At 49.8% G+C, this 14,728-nt stretch overlaps 1 protein-coding gene across 2 annotated transcripts; it reads right to left on the bottom strand.

Moving 5' to 3' along the window:
• Positions 1-599: 599 nt before the first annotated feature.
• On the bottom strand, positions 600-7,747 carry NKX6-1 (NK6 homeobox 1). 2 transcript variants are annotated; one of them, XM_069630398.1, is made up of 3 exons: positions 6,621-7,747; positions 4,463-4,635; positions 600-2,155 (listed from the first exon to the last, which is right to left on the bottom strand). In XM_069630398.1, exons 1-3 carry the CDS (start codon positions 7,186-7,188, stop codon positions 1,898-1,900), a joined length of 999 nt encoding a protein of 332 aa, XP_069486499.1. In that variant the 5' UTR covers positions 7,189-7,747; the 3' UTR covers positions 600-1,897. The 2 variants fall into 2 exon arrangements, with proteins under 2 accessions (XP_069486499.1, XP_069486498.1); XM_069630397.1 differs by having other exon boundaries at positions 6,585-7,747.
• Between the last annotated feature and the right edge of the window lie 6,981 nt (positions 7,748-14,728).

Consider the following 14,728-nt stretch of genomic DNA (forward strand, 5'->3'; position numbering starts at 1 on the left):
CTGCGAGGGTCCCCGGACCGCAACTACGAGGGGCTTGCAGTGAATGCGGCGGAAGGGTTCTTTTATTGTAATCTCACATCTTAATCCCTGCTCATCCAAGCCCTCTGGGTGTCCGAATAGGCAACATTGATGCGTCTTTAGTCCCACAGGGTGGGGTGAGGCTTGGGGTGGATAACAAAATGGAAAATGGTTCATATCTGACTTCAGGCTGCTTAAATGCTTACGTCATATGTTCTTTTTGAATTCTGGGAATTGCTTATGTATTTATATCCACGCGTTCTCTGTGTGCTCCTGGATGGTCCATCCTCTTGATCATAGTGTACGCTGTCGTTTGTCTTCTTTTGTGGAATTTATTTCCAAAATAAAACTGAACTAAATCTTAACAAGTGGGAACCACGAAAGGGAACACGCGTGTTGCTACATATGTTGTGCTGTTGTAATTGCGCTGCTGTACCTGGGCACTAACCTGTACCTGGGCAATAACAATCGCTCCATCGCACCCAACACCCTGAATTGAGAGTGCAGCTAAGGGAGGGCAGTGCAGAGGGTCAAACCTGGCTGGAAGCACAACTATTAAGCGTGTTTAAAAATAGAAAACATTCGTTTTTGTACCGACAATTTTATTTTTCAATCTCTGATGAGATCAAACAACCTGCACCTTCATTGTGCAGGCCAAAGACAATGTTTAAACTGTTTGATTTCGATGTATCTCGCCAAACAGAAAGTGCATTACACGTCACCGGTCTCGCAAAGGTCGACGCCGATATTTACAAAACCTATTGTATCAATGTTTATATATAAATTAATACATGTTACGAGGCTAAGATATAACCATTATGTCGAAAAGAAAAGCAATGTACATGATCTACATCTTTCATTTAAAAACAAATGTAAAAGCAGTTCATACTGAACGGAATGCCATCCTTTTGCATGCCTCCTTCTGGATGTGGTGACACACAAGTCACCTTAACCGATTGTTTAAAGATCTGTAAAAAAAAAACAAATATCCAATAATATTCGTCGCCATGTGCATTAAGAAGCATGGAATAAATATGAAACATCTGTGCAAGTGTAAAACGTAGGCGTGTCAAATAATATTATAGAATCCCAAAGATCATTTTATTGAGCAACATTAATTCCACGCTGGGCGTCTACTCGGTGATGGGGGCTCTAGCGAGGTGGGTAGAAACAATGGGGACACGTGTTGGGGGGAAGGCGTGGTTTAGTGTCGAGCGATAGTTCACATTTCACAATTCACCGAGACAGTAGAGGGCGGCGGGGGTGGGGCTAGGGGCTGCGATAACACTTTCAGGAGCAGACAAGTCCAGCCGTTACGTACGAAAAAGAGGACCATTTACATTTAAATATTCACAGCAATGTAAAGTCTACTTGCAGAGACTCGCGACTTATTTACAAGAGCTTCCACACATTCCAAATGTCTTGCACAGGGCAGTGCGAGGTGTCCTCCTCCAGACCTCATCCCGAGATGAGTGATGTCCAACCCCAGCGGACGGGCCCCCTCTTACTACATCCAGCAGCCCCTCCAGTGTTTGTGGGGAGATTTTTGAGGGGCTTTGCGCTGGCGCAGATCTCTCCCCCCATTGTCTTGGCCCATGTATAACTGCTTAGAAAAATATCTGTCCATCACGGGTCTGTGGCCGGCAAGTGCTGGAGAGCGGCGTGGGGAGATGCTGGGCCCTGCGGTCCTTCAGAGGGGGCTGCCTGGGGCCCTGGTGGCGCGTGCCGGGCGCGCGCATGCAGCCGTGCGCGTGGCCCGCAGCCCCAGGGGAGCCTCCGGCGCCAGGGGCCCGGGCGTTGCTCCCTGGGCTGTGCCTCGGTCTCGCGTCACCTGCGCGGGCCTGTCAGCCGCACTCGGCGCCGGGGCTCCGGCCGCGGCCTAGGAGGAGCTATCGGCGCCGGAGGTGTGCAGGTGCAGGGCGCCGCCGCCGCCCCCCGTCTGGTGCTTCTTGAGCAGCTGCGTGATCTTCTCGTCGTCCGAGTTGGGGTCCAGCGGCTTGTTGTAGTCGTCGTCCTCCTCCTCGTTCTCGGAGGCGCCTTTCAGCCTCTCCGTCTCCGAGTCCTGCTTCTTCTTGGCCGTGGCCATCTCGGCGGCGTGCTTCTTCCGCCACTTGGTGCGCCGGTTCTGGAACCAGACCTGCGGGAAACAGCACAAGATGGGGGGTCAGTGAGACGCGTGGGGAGACAAGGGCATGAGCAGAATAGACGGGCAGGGGCTGGGCCACTACACCATTCACCCCCCGCCCGTGCGCCTAGACGCCCGCCAATGCACAATCTCAACCTCATTAATCAATAGATCGATCAAGAGATTCACGATGAAGACTCATTGGTCTAATTGAGCATTCAGGTGTTAGAATCAATATGATAGCTTCGCTGCTAGTATTAATGCTACTATCATTGGAATAACACAACTTTCTAAAAAGGACATCGCGAAATCAATTTGCCCTTACTGTAATAAAAGTGGGTGTTATGGGCGAACTAAAATGCTACTCTCCCCTTTAGCTGTGCCACCATAATCCACACACAGAGGTAATCCCACTGGGCTGAGATGTAGAATGAAAATGACCCTTATGTCACTGGTGCATTATTTTAAATTGAAATGAGGACGTACAAGTCTACAGAAAACCTTAGGAAAATCTGCAGACATTTTTTTCAGGTGATTTCCTAAAATATGAACAGAATTTTAAAAGTCTGTCTTCATACGAAATCTGCATTTTCTTCAGAAAAATCTGCCCCCCAGATTTGGACTGCCTCTCTGCGCTGTAGTTTGCACGTGTTTTCTCCACATTTAAGGTTCCCGCTTTCAAGATGACTTAATGGTGAATGGTTTTAGGAACGGAAGATATACTTCGCTGAGAAAAAACGCTTTCCTTTGGTTTTGTGAAAGAAGGAGGATAGTTACATGTTACACGTTTCGCCTGACTCAACCAGTGGTCTCCCTTCCTTCTAGTACGAAACATATTACCCAAAGGATCTCTACACAACCAGCACGTTATTATTATCTATAAATGTGAACGCGCGCATCCTTTTCAGCAGGCACGAGCGAAGAGCTAACATTGTATTGGCTTACGTGACCCTTGAGCAACTATTATGGTCGGCGATTTGTAAACGTAATACTATTATTAGCAATAATCACTATACGCCAATGGGAAAATCGTGGCAATTTAATGATTTTGTAGAAAGCATGTGCAGACGTTTTTTGTGTTATTTCACAGTTAATTATCAACGAAAACCCGTTAAGAAATTAGGAACTGCCTGCTTGCTGGAGGCATGAAATTAGCAAGTGGGGGGGGGGGGTGTTTACTTTCCAACCTGTTTTTCGGATATCTCTGGTTAAGTAAAGTGTAAAGTGAACGCGCCCACAAAATGGCACCCCCCACTTTGGGGTAGGTTGTAAATGGGAGACAGAAAAGATCGAAAGTTCGAGAATAAAACCCCAGTTTGCGCATAAAACATAACGGGGCAAAAGTATGTGTTTACATATAAAACACTAGTTGCGTCCTATCAGCAGCACGTGTTCCCCTTTTCAATGCTGGTGGTTTTGTTTGCATAATATTAGCATACTGCATTATTATACTTCTCTAAATACAACAGGGCTCTTAACCTGTGCATGAATGCAAGCTGCAGGCATGGAAGAAGGGTCCTCATTTACAGAGGGGCCGTGTTTTCGGAGTTCCCGCTCTGATATTCGGGAATGGACGTTAGACTATTTATTCCACAGCCGGAGCCTCCATTGTACAGGGGCTGGGGGGGGGGGGGGGGGGGGCGCGGGGCGGGCTCTTTGTTTGCTCTAATGCATTCATGGTCCCTGGGCATATATACAATGACAAATGAGCCCCACGCCCATAACCTGCATAACATTAGCCACTCCATACCGCGGCGCATAAGCGCACATAAGCGCAGACACGCGCACAAATCGCCACATTTGATCAGGTGTTCCCATTAAAATGTGACAAAAAGGGTTTGGTTCGGTTTGCAATCGCCCTTTTGTTTTCCTGTAGCACGCACGCTCAAGTCACCCTCTCTCTCTATGTACTCGGAGAGATTTCATGAATAAGTTCGTAACTGGGCACATGGTCATCATGACGATTACAGTTTGATTATTATTATTATTAATTACTAAAGGAATAAGGATGTAATGTTAAAGGTTTAACTATACTTAACCAATAAAACAAAAAAAAAAACAAAAATTATTAATGGCGGTATCAATGCCCGTGTTATTACATTCACCACCTATTCGGGAGAGTGTAAGTGCTTTTGGGAGGAAAAACAAGGCCCCCATATTAAGGTTCGGCCCAGTGTGTTGTGCTCTGATGCTTGGGTTGCTGCTGTCCGAAGCCCGGCCACCAGCCCCGGGACGGAGAGGTGTGCTGCCTCCTCCTTCCTAGCAGAGCGTCCCCCTGGATTGTGTGTAGCCCCCTTTCCCCGTGCCCATGGCTCTCACCTTGACCTGGCTCTCGGTCATGCCCAGGGAATAGGCCAGCCTGGCGCGCTCGGGCCCCGCCAGGTACTTGGTTTGCTCGAAGGTCTTCTCCAGGGCGAAGATCTGCTGCCCGGAGAACGTGGGCCGCGTGTGCTTCCTCTTCCCGTCCTTATCCAGCAGGATGGAGCCCTGGTCTGCAAACGAAAAACGGTGCCGCCCTTTAAAACATCCTTCATTGCAATTCCAGTAAAGCACACGTTTTAGTTTTCAGTGGATTCCAAAACTTCTGCTACGATTTTCCAATCATACATAACTGACAGAATTCAATTGAAAATGGAACATGGTTTTAGTCGTACAAGCTGCAAATGGTTACATTTTGACCCAGTTTCTGACACACTCTGCTTAGCATACATGCCTAAAACCCTCTTTTTGCAATTACATATTGCCACTAGCTTACTGGTTTTTAAAAATGATGGTAAGGTTTTATTGGAACTTGTATGAGTCGTATTTAACGTTAGAGCTTCGTAGTATATTTCCCGCGTAAACGGGACCCCAGATCAACAAAACCAATAATTCGCACTTGGGCCCAGATGAAACCATGCGTAACGGTTGAACTAGAATTGCCTCCTGCCTGGACAAGAACTTTTGAAACACAAACTGCCCATTAAGAAAACAGGTCAGATTACTGGGAAAGTGCAAAGAACCATGACATCGTTTCGATTTCAAATTAAACTGCGTCATTGTCTTCTCAAAAGATGGACAAGTATGCGCCTTTGCCCTGTTGGGTATGTACATGGACCAATGGCTTGTTCAAGCGATCACATGATAGGAGGGTAATGCGCCCACTCTGGACAGAGTAAACACGTGCTTTTTATAATATACATTGCGTGTTATATAGGGCTTCGTGTGCGATTCTTTCTGCGTCTAAGTACTCGGAAATCCAGCTGGCGAAGCCATACGTGTATCTGTTGCAGGAAGGCGCGAGACGTCAGGACAGAAGGGGGTCTACCGTTAGAAATCCCGGGGAAACGGGGTGCTCTAGCAGCGAGAGACCCGATTTCAGCCTAACGAGCCTAACTCAAGCCCATTATTTCGCTGGAAGTAAATATTCTACCCATGCTTCCAAATGTGAACTAAGAACGCACAGCAGGCACGATCAGAATGCCACATTCGCAGAGGGGCAAAGAGCCAGGCTTCCTCTGCGCGTTGCTTGGTAGGGGGGGGGGGTGTCTAGGCAGGTGCATCCCTGTGCCCCGTGGGAAGGAATGTCACGGGTAGCCTGAGTGCTTCCCGTGGTGCTGGCAAAAAAGCGGGTCCCCTAAAGGTTGGCCTGGCCCAGGAGGCGCCCTGTAAACCATCCACACGTCTCCGGCGTAGCTCCTTGGATGTACGCGGAGCGAGTGTGTGTGATTGCGTGTCCCCCCCCCCCCCAACGCCCCCACGATACTCAACAGGCCCCTTCCACAGTTTAGCCTGGCCGCACGTGTGTCTGGAAAGGTTCGGGCCCCCCCCCTGCTCGTGCACTTCGCAGCTCAGCTTAACTAGACGCCCCGCCTGCCGGCAGCATTCTCCCAAACACGTACACTGGCCCCTGTCAGCTCGTGAGGAATACTGCCACGCACCCGGCTTATCCCAGTCATTATTGCCGCCCCGTGTGCGCTTCCCTCACCCCATACCCAGGGCTCACGCCTCCCTTTAGCGCTCCCCAAAGCGTACCCCTTGCTGTAACCCACACATTTCAGGCTCTGCCCTCGCCCCATTCAGTGTTGACCGATTCGCAATCGTCCTATGTGTGCACCTCTCTTTGCCCCTCTGTTTTCCATGCTTACGTTTAGTGTTCCTCGGCCACATCCAATGTAACTCTTACCTTCCCATTAAACTCTCCTCATAACCCCGCTCTCGGCAAACCCACTCGAATCCCCCCCCCCCCCCCCGCCCCTCACACTATTCTTCCAAGTTAAAGCCTTCCCTTCAAGTATTGTAATCCCACCCTCGTTTACAACCCCCCCCCCCCATGGCCCCATTCTAGGATGGCTTCTCCCAACATGCTCGCTCTCACTCGCTACTGCACCCATCCATCACGCAACTTTCTCCATGCCCCCCCCCCCCCTGTCACCCCCCGGTGCGCCGGGTCTGTCTGTACCTAGGTTCCAGGCGCTGTAAAGCTGAAGGTACTCACGGGGGCCACAGGCGAGTCTCGCGTCCCTCCAGGGCGGGCCCTGCACCACCCCGGGCCAGAAGATGGGTGTCCGGCCGGGCAGCTCGGCCAGGGGCTTGGGGTAGCGGGCCACTGCCACGGCGCCCCCGGGGCTGAAGTAAAGTCCGGTGGGGGGCGGGGGCGGAGGCGGCGGGCTGAGGCTGGCAAAGCGGGGCAGGCCGCCCAGCAGCCCCCCGGGGCCGGTGCCCCCGGGGCTCAGGGAGGACAAACAGGACAGGGCGGGCCGGCTCAGGATGTCGTTGATGCCGTGAGGGGTGGCCGCGGGCGGGTGTTGCTGCTGAGGCTGGTGGTGCGGCGAGGAGTGCTTCAGCGAGGCTGGGGAGCCCAGGGGGGGCGAGGGGGATGCCGTGCTGGAGGATGGCGACGAGGAGGAGGGTGAGGGGGACGAACAGGCCGGTCCCGGCAACTGATAGGCCGGGTAGAGCGGGGTCTTCATCTCGGCCAGGCTGTGCAGGGCGGCCAGTGGGGGGCTGCCCAGGAGGAAGGCGCTCTGCCGGGGGACCTCCATCTGCCCCAGCGCGGCGAGCATCCCAGGGCGGCGCCCTGCCTCTGCCAGGGGCTGATGGGGGGCGAGGGGCGCTGTCCCGCAGGAGCGGAAGTCCTCTGGTAAAGTCCAAGCGGGAGCCTTCCTTGGAAGTGTTTCAATCCCTGGAAAGTGCAGGCGTGTGCCCCACGATGCCCCTCGGTGGCCTGCTTCTTCCCGGTGCCTCTGGAGTTCCGTGGGGGGGGGGCCTCAGGCTCGCCCTCAGGGGTGCAGTTTCCTCGGGTGCAGGGAGCCTGTCACTCAGTGGCTTCCAGCCCGGGCTGCTCGCCCGAGGGCTCCGCTGCCCAGGGGGGTGCTCTATCCCCCTCTCGCCACTAGCTGCCAGGCGGGTCCCCAGGGCAGCCTCTCCTGCTTCTCGCCGGGGTACCCCCTCTCTCGGAGCTTGCCTGCCTCTCTCTGTCCAGGCAGCGCCCGCTCTCTCTCGGTGCCCAGATATGGTGGGTGTTTTCTCTCCGCCCTCCTCACAGCTCTTGCCGTCTGACAGTTCAGATGGAGCTCTCAGGGGCAATAACACATGACCAGAGCCCTCTGCTTGCTTTAGCTCTGGGGGAGGCGAGAACTTTAAGGGGTGTCAGCCGGGAGCATGGGCCCACCTCCTACAGGATGGGTGTAGGGGTGTCACCAAATCTGGGTCTCCCTCGGAGCACCGGGCTCTGATTGGTCGATAGGGGAGGGGCAATCTGTGCAGCGGGAGCACCCCGGACTCCATCGGGCTGGAAGAATTGCCGCGCGGATGTTGCTCGTGTTGTGTTGTGCGAGCGCCTGTCTGTGTTTGCGAGGGTTTGGGGAAGAGAGGAGGGGAGGTCTCCCTGTGAAATAGAGGCAGGGAAAGAAAGAATGAAAGAAAGAAAGAAAGAAAGAAAGAAAGAAAGAAAGAAAGAAAGAAAGAAAGAAAGAAAGAAAGAAAGAAAGAAAGAAAGAAAGAAAGAAAGAAAGAAAGAAAGAAAGAAAGAAAGAAATTAATTGTCAATCGTTTTAAACGACCCAAGTATATTTTTGACTAAAAATTCTTAGGAATTCCTAAGAATGGTATTTTAGGAATGGTACATTTCTTCTGTAGTTTATTCGAAATTCCAGGCAACCAGCAAACTGGGAATGTTGCAATAAATACCACGTTTTTGATGCACAGCTGGTAATATTAGCGTTAGGCGACTAAACACGCCTATCATCTATATACATATCTACCAGTTGATACACCCACTCACTCACACACCCATCTATCTTTTTATTTCGCCCCGCCCTCCCCCCTCTCTTTCTCTATTTTGGTTATACATTTCTATCTCAAAATACGCCGCCGCGCCGTTGTGCTGCATCTCACCTCACCAGGGTAAAGTTGCTTTGATTATGCCCTTAAAATGTCCGCAGAAGTGCACCCTAAAAATTCCGTCATATGCCCACTCCCCATTTGACCGGAGAGGGCAGTGCCCACCTGAGGCAGCCTGTGTACATCGAACCCACCCATTGCATTCTCCCACTTGGGTCGCCTTGGGGATGCGCGCGTGGGCCCGACCCCCCGCCGGGGACACACCGAGGCGCCTTCCATACCGTAGCCGGGTCTTTCCCAGCGCTCGTGCCGGTGTCATCAGTTTGCGCGAGTGGCCCCATTTCTTAATAGTCATAGGTGCGTGAATGAGAAGCGTGCCAGGCATGCGCGTGCAGTGCGTGCTCACGCACGCGCATGCAGCGGCAGAGTCGCCCCACCGAGGTCGGAGGCCTTATAACCTTGCCGTAGCACTCGCCTGCTTTTGTTGTTTACATCCAAAGCCACTTTCCTGGAAATTCGTCTGAGGCGGATAAAAGGGGCCAGTTCTGGGTCTGATTTGCACACGTTTTAAAGAGGTGCAATCCCCGCGAAAAACGCCTTGTAAATCAGACCCAATTACCTGGCGTATAAGGCGACACCTAAACACACAACTCTGCTGAAGACAAAATAGAACTTTTGGGTAAAGTGTAATTGTAAACACACAAGGTTACGTTACAATGCTGTGCGTGTGTTCGTGTAAAAAGGGAAACTCCCGCAAAGTATGTAAGCAATGCTGTTTGAACTATAAACACGAGCACGAGGCTTGAGAAAATAAGCAGAATGCACATTACTCATAGCCCCCGTTACCTGTTGCCTTTTTATAGTCGATCTTTGCATGGAAAAGGGTAAGCCCAGTGGACTACAATGTCTCCGGAGTGTGTTCCTGCCGCCTTGCGCGCCCCTTCCACTCAGGTGCCCCTCAGACGTGGGCACACGGCCCGTGGCTGCGCGGAGGAGCTGGGTCAGAGCTGTGGGTGCTCCATGGAGTGTTCATCCCGGGAGTTGTTAAGCCAGCAGCTAAATCGTGTTCATGGGGGGTGCTGGCAGGGCTGAGGGTCCTCCAGGGCACTGCTAGGGTATCCCGAATGAAGCACGAGGTTCGGGGTAAGTGGGGTGGTCTCGCCCCCTGTAACCTTTCACGACCCCGCGCAGTCCTTCCCCGGCCTAGCGCCTATACACAGGATGAAGGGAAGCCTCGCTGAGGCGGGCGGGCAGAGCGACGATACCTGCGGTGCGGGGGTGGGGGGCGGCGGGAGCTGGGGGGCAACAGCTGCACCGCTGTCATCAACACACCGGACCGAGTGCGCGTGCAAAGTGATCTGCGATATCCAATGGCAACATTTTCTCTGCTTGGAAAATCCCACCAAAAGAGTGAAGGTTCTGCCGCCCCCGGCGTCCAGGAGAAATACGAGGACCGGTGCTGTGCGGCCTGGAAACGATGAACCGAATTCAGGATTTCAAATATTGGCGTGTCTCTTTTTTATTTAAACAATAAAAAAAAGTGATGAACGTGATTGACTTACATTATATAGATCTAATTTCATGTTTTATGAAAGCACAAAGGCTGTAGGCAGGAGTCAACGCGGAGAAGGGAGTGCATAAATAACGTTCTTTACAAGCGCCAGGGTCGGACTGGGCCATACTACTGTCACGGGCACCAACGAAAAAGTGGCCCCCACTTGCAAATGGCTGCTCATTCCCTTTTGTGACACTGTTTGAATGTGCGAAGTTTTTTGATAACATGTGATGCAAATTGTGCATTTTAAAGAATATTTATCCAGCAACACTGGTGAAAAATATTAGCTGCGCAGTGAAGTAGCTCATCAGACTGGCCCACATTGGCCAAAAAAGTGGGCCACTTTGACCCAAAAAACGTGGCCACTCCAGCATTTACCGTTTTCGGTTCGCCCATGGGCCTATTGCCCTATAGGCCAGTCCGAAACTGACAAGCGCTAGAACTCCGAACTCCTACTTTAAAAATATATAATTTTACTTTGGAGTAAGACAAGATTATTTGCTGTTTCCACGAAGTTTTTCCAGGAGGGACCTCTCCCGAAATATGAACAATTGTACGTGCTAATGAATGGGAGCAAACACGATTAAGGACCAGAGGCTCGGACGCTCCACTTAGGAGGAGGCGACTTGAAAGGCTTGTGGCAGCAGCCCCGGGGGCAGGAGCGTTCACAGGACGGACCTGCACGTCCGGTCTGCGGTCTCCGGGCACGGCGCAGCGTGCGGCAGTCGAGGCTAAACGCCCCGCATGGAAACAGAGCCTCAAGGCGCTGCTTAGAGCTCTTCTGTAAATATGAAGAAACCGGAGACCTCTGCGCTCTGTGTACTCACATTGGTATCGCGTGTGTGCGCGCGTGTGTGTGAGAGGGAGAAATGGAGTGAGAACCCATCATTTTAACCCTCTTAAGCTAATCTAGCAAACAAGTCCTGCTGTTGCGCCACGCGTATTTAACAAAACCTGAAAACGTAGCACCCATCACCAAGAGTATTTATTTGTGTCGAGTTGGGGTGTATTGCACCTCTTGCTCATCACAGGTGGGTCGCGCGGTCACCCCCGATTGCCGCAATTATGTTTGCCCATCCAAAAAAACCGAAGAGAAACAGCCATTGAAACAGCCCCCACGAGGCTGTGTGGCGAGGGGTGGAGGGAGAGATTCGGGGAACATCTCATAAAGTAGGAGGCACATCTAGCATTGTTTACAATTCATAGTATTCCAGTAACTTTCCGAATGTTTCTGTCAGGAGATAAAATCGCAATGAGCCCAAACACGGTCTGGAAATAAACATTTTAAAAAAGGTGCCGTGGGTTAGCGCCCAAACCACCGAAGACGTTCCCGCGTTGGGTTCCGTGGATTGGGTGTAAGGTCCCCTTGAGCTCTGAGACCCCGCGTGTGGCCAGTGGGGCTTTGTCCAGAGCTACTGGGGTTATTTCACCCCGAGATCTTTCGGAACACAGGCTCCAGCGCTCATGGCCATGTGCCGGGTGCATACGGGACTCGGAGGTCCCCACTCAGCGCCCTGCGCCAGGTGGCGAAGTGCAACACGGTGCCAGATAATAATCACGGACATGCCAACACTTGCCACTGTACCGGTGTGTGGCCCAATAACATTACTAGATCTGAGGGGACAGATGGCGCGAGAAGTTCTTGGCGGCACCTCAGCGTGCTTCCCAAGACTGCGCCGCAAGCCCCAAACAAAAGCGGAAGTGTTTCTTTAAAAAATCGGAAAGAGAAACTCTTGCTTCAACAGATTTAAAAAAAACAATGCCACTGGTACAGATCGTGATAATGGCACGTTGTATTGTTATTTATTTTAATTCATACAGGGAGGAATAATGCTTCTTTGATCACAAAAGAACGCACAATAGATAGGACATCGGGTTGGATGGAAGCAGTGAGCTTCTTACGATGGGGGGAGACCCAGTGCTAAGGCAACTTATTTCCAATAATAGGCGTAGACCCTTTTCATGTTAACCGTAGAATTTAATTCTCGTATTTCTACACAGAACAGGTGATTAATTGTGCTGTTCTACGATATGCCAAATATCACCAGTTTGCTTCGTGTACCATTTCGTTTCCTCATCGAATCAGTGTTCTCTAAAAAATGAACCTCGGCCGCCACCGTGTGGTCTGGTCTTAAAAATCTTACATTTAAAAACTCGGGAACGAACACTATGGAATCAGGCTCAATTCACTTTCCCATTCATTTTAAATAAAATATGCCATCTAAAATACAGGGTAAATATGTCCTAGAAAGCCTGAACATTGTTTGTGTTATTATTTTTTTTTTATTTAAGTTTATTACAATCCTTTAAAAACAAAGTAATTTTCATTCATCTTTTAAAAAGGGAAAAAGAAGCAAGATTACATGCAAGTTCATATTTTTGTCTTATCGTATCATAAACCATCTTGATAGATTTAACAACTAAAAAACAGACGTCCTCACCAGGAGACATTCGGTCACTTGACTCGTTTGCATTGTCTAATCTCTGTTTTAACTTCTCCAGAAAGAAAGATAATGTGAGAGGGATTAGGAGGTTCGTGCCTTCATGCAGAATCTGCCACCACTCCTCTGCACATGTCTCAGGATATTTCCCCAGTTCACTACCCATGTCATTCGTTCTTTCATCTCTCATCTTGGGGCAGAAGAGAACTAAATGTTTAAGAGATTCTTCTTGTAATTTACAGAGCCTACATCTGAGCTTAGGGCTTTTATCCACGCCCTTTGTGCTATAAACCACATCCCGTGTGTCAAAATGGTTCAGTCTGAACTTCAAGAATGTTGCTCTTATCCTCTTGCATGGAAACTTCGTCATATATGCCGCTGTCACATGCAGTTTTTTTGCATCAATCGGTGCATTTCTCATTCTTGCATGCTAAGTTTTTTTTTCACTAGTGGCGATGCAATCTCTTTCATATAGTTTTTTTTAAAACTGCATTTGGGTTGTCCACTAGGCGTTTTTTATCGGTGTCCAACTGTTCCAGTATTGTTTCGCAGGCACTTTTCCATTGCGTTAGGAGGTTATCTTTCTCATTATCTGTGCCATGCTTTAGGATTTTGAACTGTGGAATGTTTTCTTCTCCCATCACCTTTCTATAGAGCGCCAGGGCATTCCAGATCACCACAGCTGCCATTGACACTTGGCTCACCTCATATCTCATGCAAGCTGCAGGGAAGCCTTTTGGTACATTTAGAATCCTCTTCCAAATGACATGTTCACACCTTGTCCAGATCTCATAATGACAGCCCAGCAAGGCCTCTGCGCCATAGGTTAAGGCTGGGATGATTTTATTCCTGTAATAAGAAATTACAGGCTGGAGCGAGAATTTGCCATATTTTAAGTGCAGTCTACCCGCTTGGGCCGCCATCAGATTGAATGTTGATGCAATTTGCTTCACCATCGGTTCATCATTGATGCTGGAATTTATTCGAATGCCCAGATATTTAGCTTCCTTTACCATGTTCAAAGTCTCCTTTTCGAGCATCCACATGAACTTTCTTGTTTGACTGGCCTTGTTTGTTCCTTGTAAATGTTTGAGCAGCAGTATCTCAGATTTTTTTACTTTTATCTCAAGGCTGCTATTATCGATATAAGTTTTCGAGGCATTGATTTTTCTTTGAAGCCCAATTGGTGTCATGTCAATGAGAACAATGTCGTCGGAATATATCAGGGTGCTGACGTGAAAACCGTTGATTTTTGGGGGAAAGGATTGAACTCCTTCCACAGTCCCTCTCACATCCGAGCTGAAGAAGTTGAACAATGTTGCGTCTAGAGGGCAGCCTTGTTTCACGCCACGTGATGTTCTTATGGGTGACGTTACGTGACCTGTTTCATCTACACGAATTTGAACCAATGTTTCTGAGTAGAGCGCCCTTATTGCAGCAATTAAACTGACTGGGCATCCTTCTATTTATTGAATTGTAAAGGCTAGTTGCACAATGGCCTTTATTTAATTTTATAAACGGGCAGTAGGCATTTATTTATTTTCTTTACTTGTTTATTGCATTTGTTGTTAGCACCCATGACCCAGAGGTATCCTGGGGCTAGATTACATTCATGAGGGTGCCTGCGAAAACCCAGAGCCACAGTTTCAGATATTCACATTGGCTTAGAGTCAAGAGTATTTGTTAAAAAGAAAGGTTTTGATTTGTTTGCAGAATGCCTGGCATGATGGCTCGTTTCTGATGGAAGGGGAAAGCCTGTTCCACCGTGTAGGTGTGACTACAGTGAAGCTTGATCTTGATCCCCCTGATATTGGCCTGGTGAATCTCGGGGTGGTCAGTGAGATGGAGGAGGCGGAACGCAGGATGCGCAGGTTAGGTCATTTGGAGATGCGGTGGGTGAGGTGGGGTGGGGTGTTATGAAGGCATCAGTGAATGGTGGATAGAACTTTGAATTCGATGCAGGCTTGAATGGGGAGCCAGTAAGCTTTGTGTCTGAATAGGGAGATGTGCGCTGAGCGTTTGAGGCCCATACTGCTCTGAGGGCGTTATTCGGTGTTATCTGTAGTTTTTTAAAATTTTCAGCAGATGTCCCTACCAGGATGACATTGCAATACTCGAGCTTGCTGCCAATGTTATGTTATGTTACTTTGCATTTATATAGCGCCTTATGTACCATTGGTATGGTCTCAAGTCGCTGGTAGGTTGAACGCCCTCGGGAACCAAAGTTCAAGCCAGTAGAGAGAATAGAGAGAGTCAAAGGTGCGT

Source organism: Ambystoma mexicanum, chromosome 6q (assembly GCF_040938575.1).
Source record: "Ambystoma mexicanum isolate Mex_15411 chromosome 6q, UKY_AmexF1_1, whole genome shotgun sequence".
NCBI lineage: Eukaryota > Metazoa > Chordata > Amphibia > Caudata > Ambystomatidae > Ambystoma > Ambystoma mexicanum.

Bases quoted from the DNA above. Each gene is read 5' to 3' on its own strand.
- NKX6-1 (XM_069630397.1), bottom strand. From the start codon at position 7,188: ATGCTCGCCGCGCTGGGGCAGATGGAGGTCCCCCGGCAGAGCGCCTTC. The intron at 4,636-6,584 runs GTACAGACAGAC...TTTCGTTTGCAG, and splicing joins TTACAGCGCCTGGAACCTAG to ACCAGGGCTCCATCCTGCTG. The intron at 2,156-4,462 runs GTGAGAGCCATG...TGTTTCCCGCAG, and splicing joins TGACCGAGAGCCAGGTCAAG to GTCTGGTTCCAGAACCGGCG.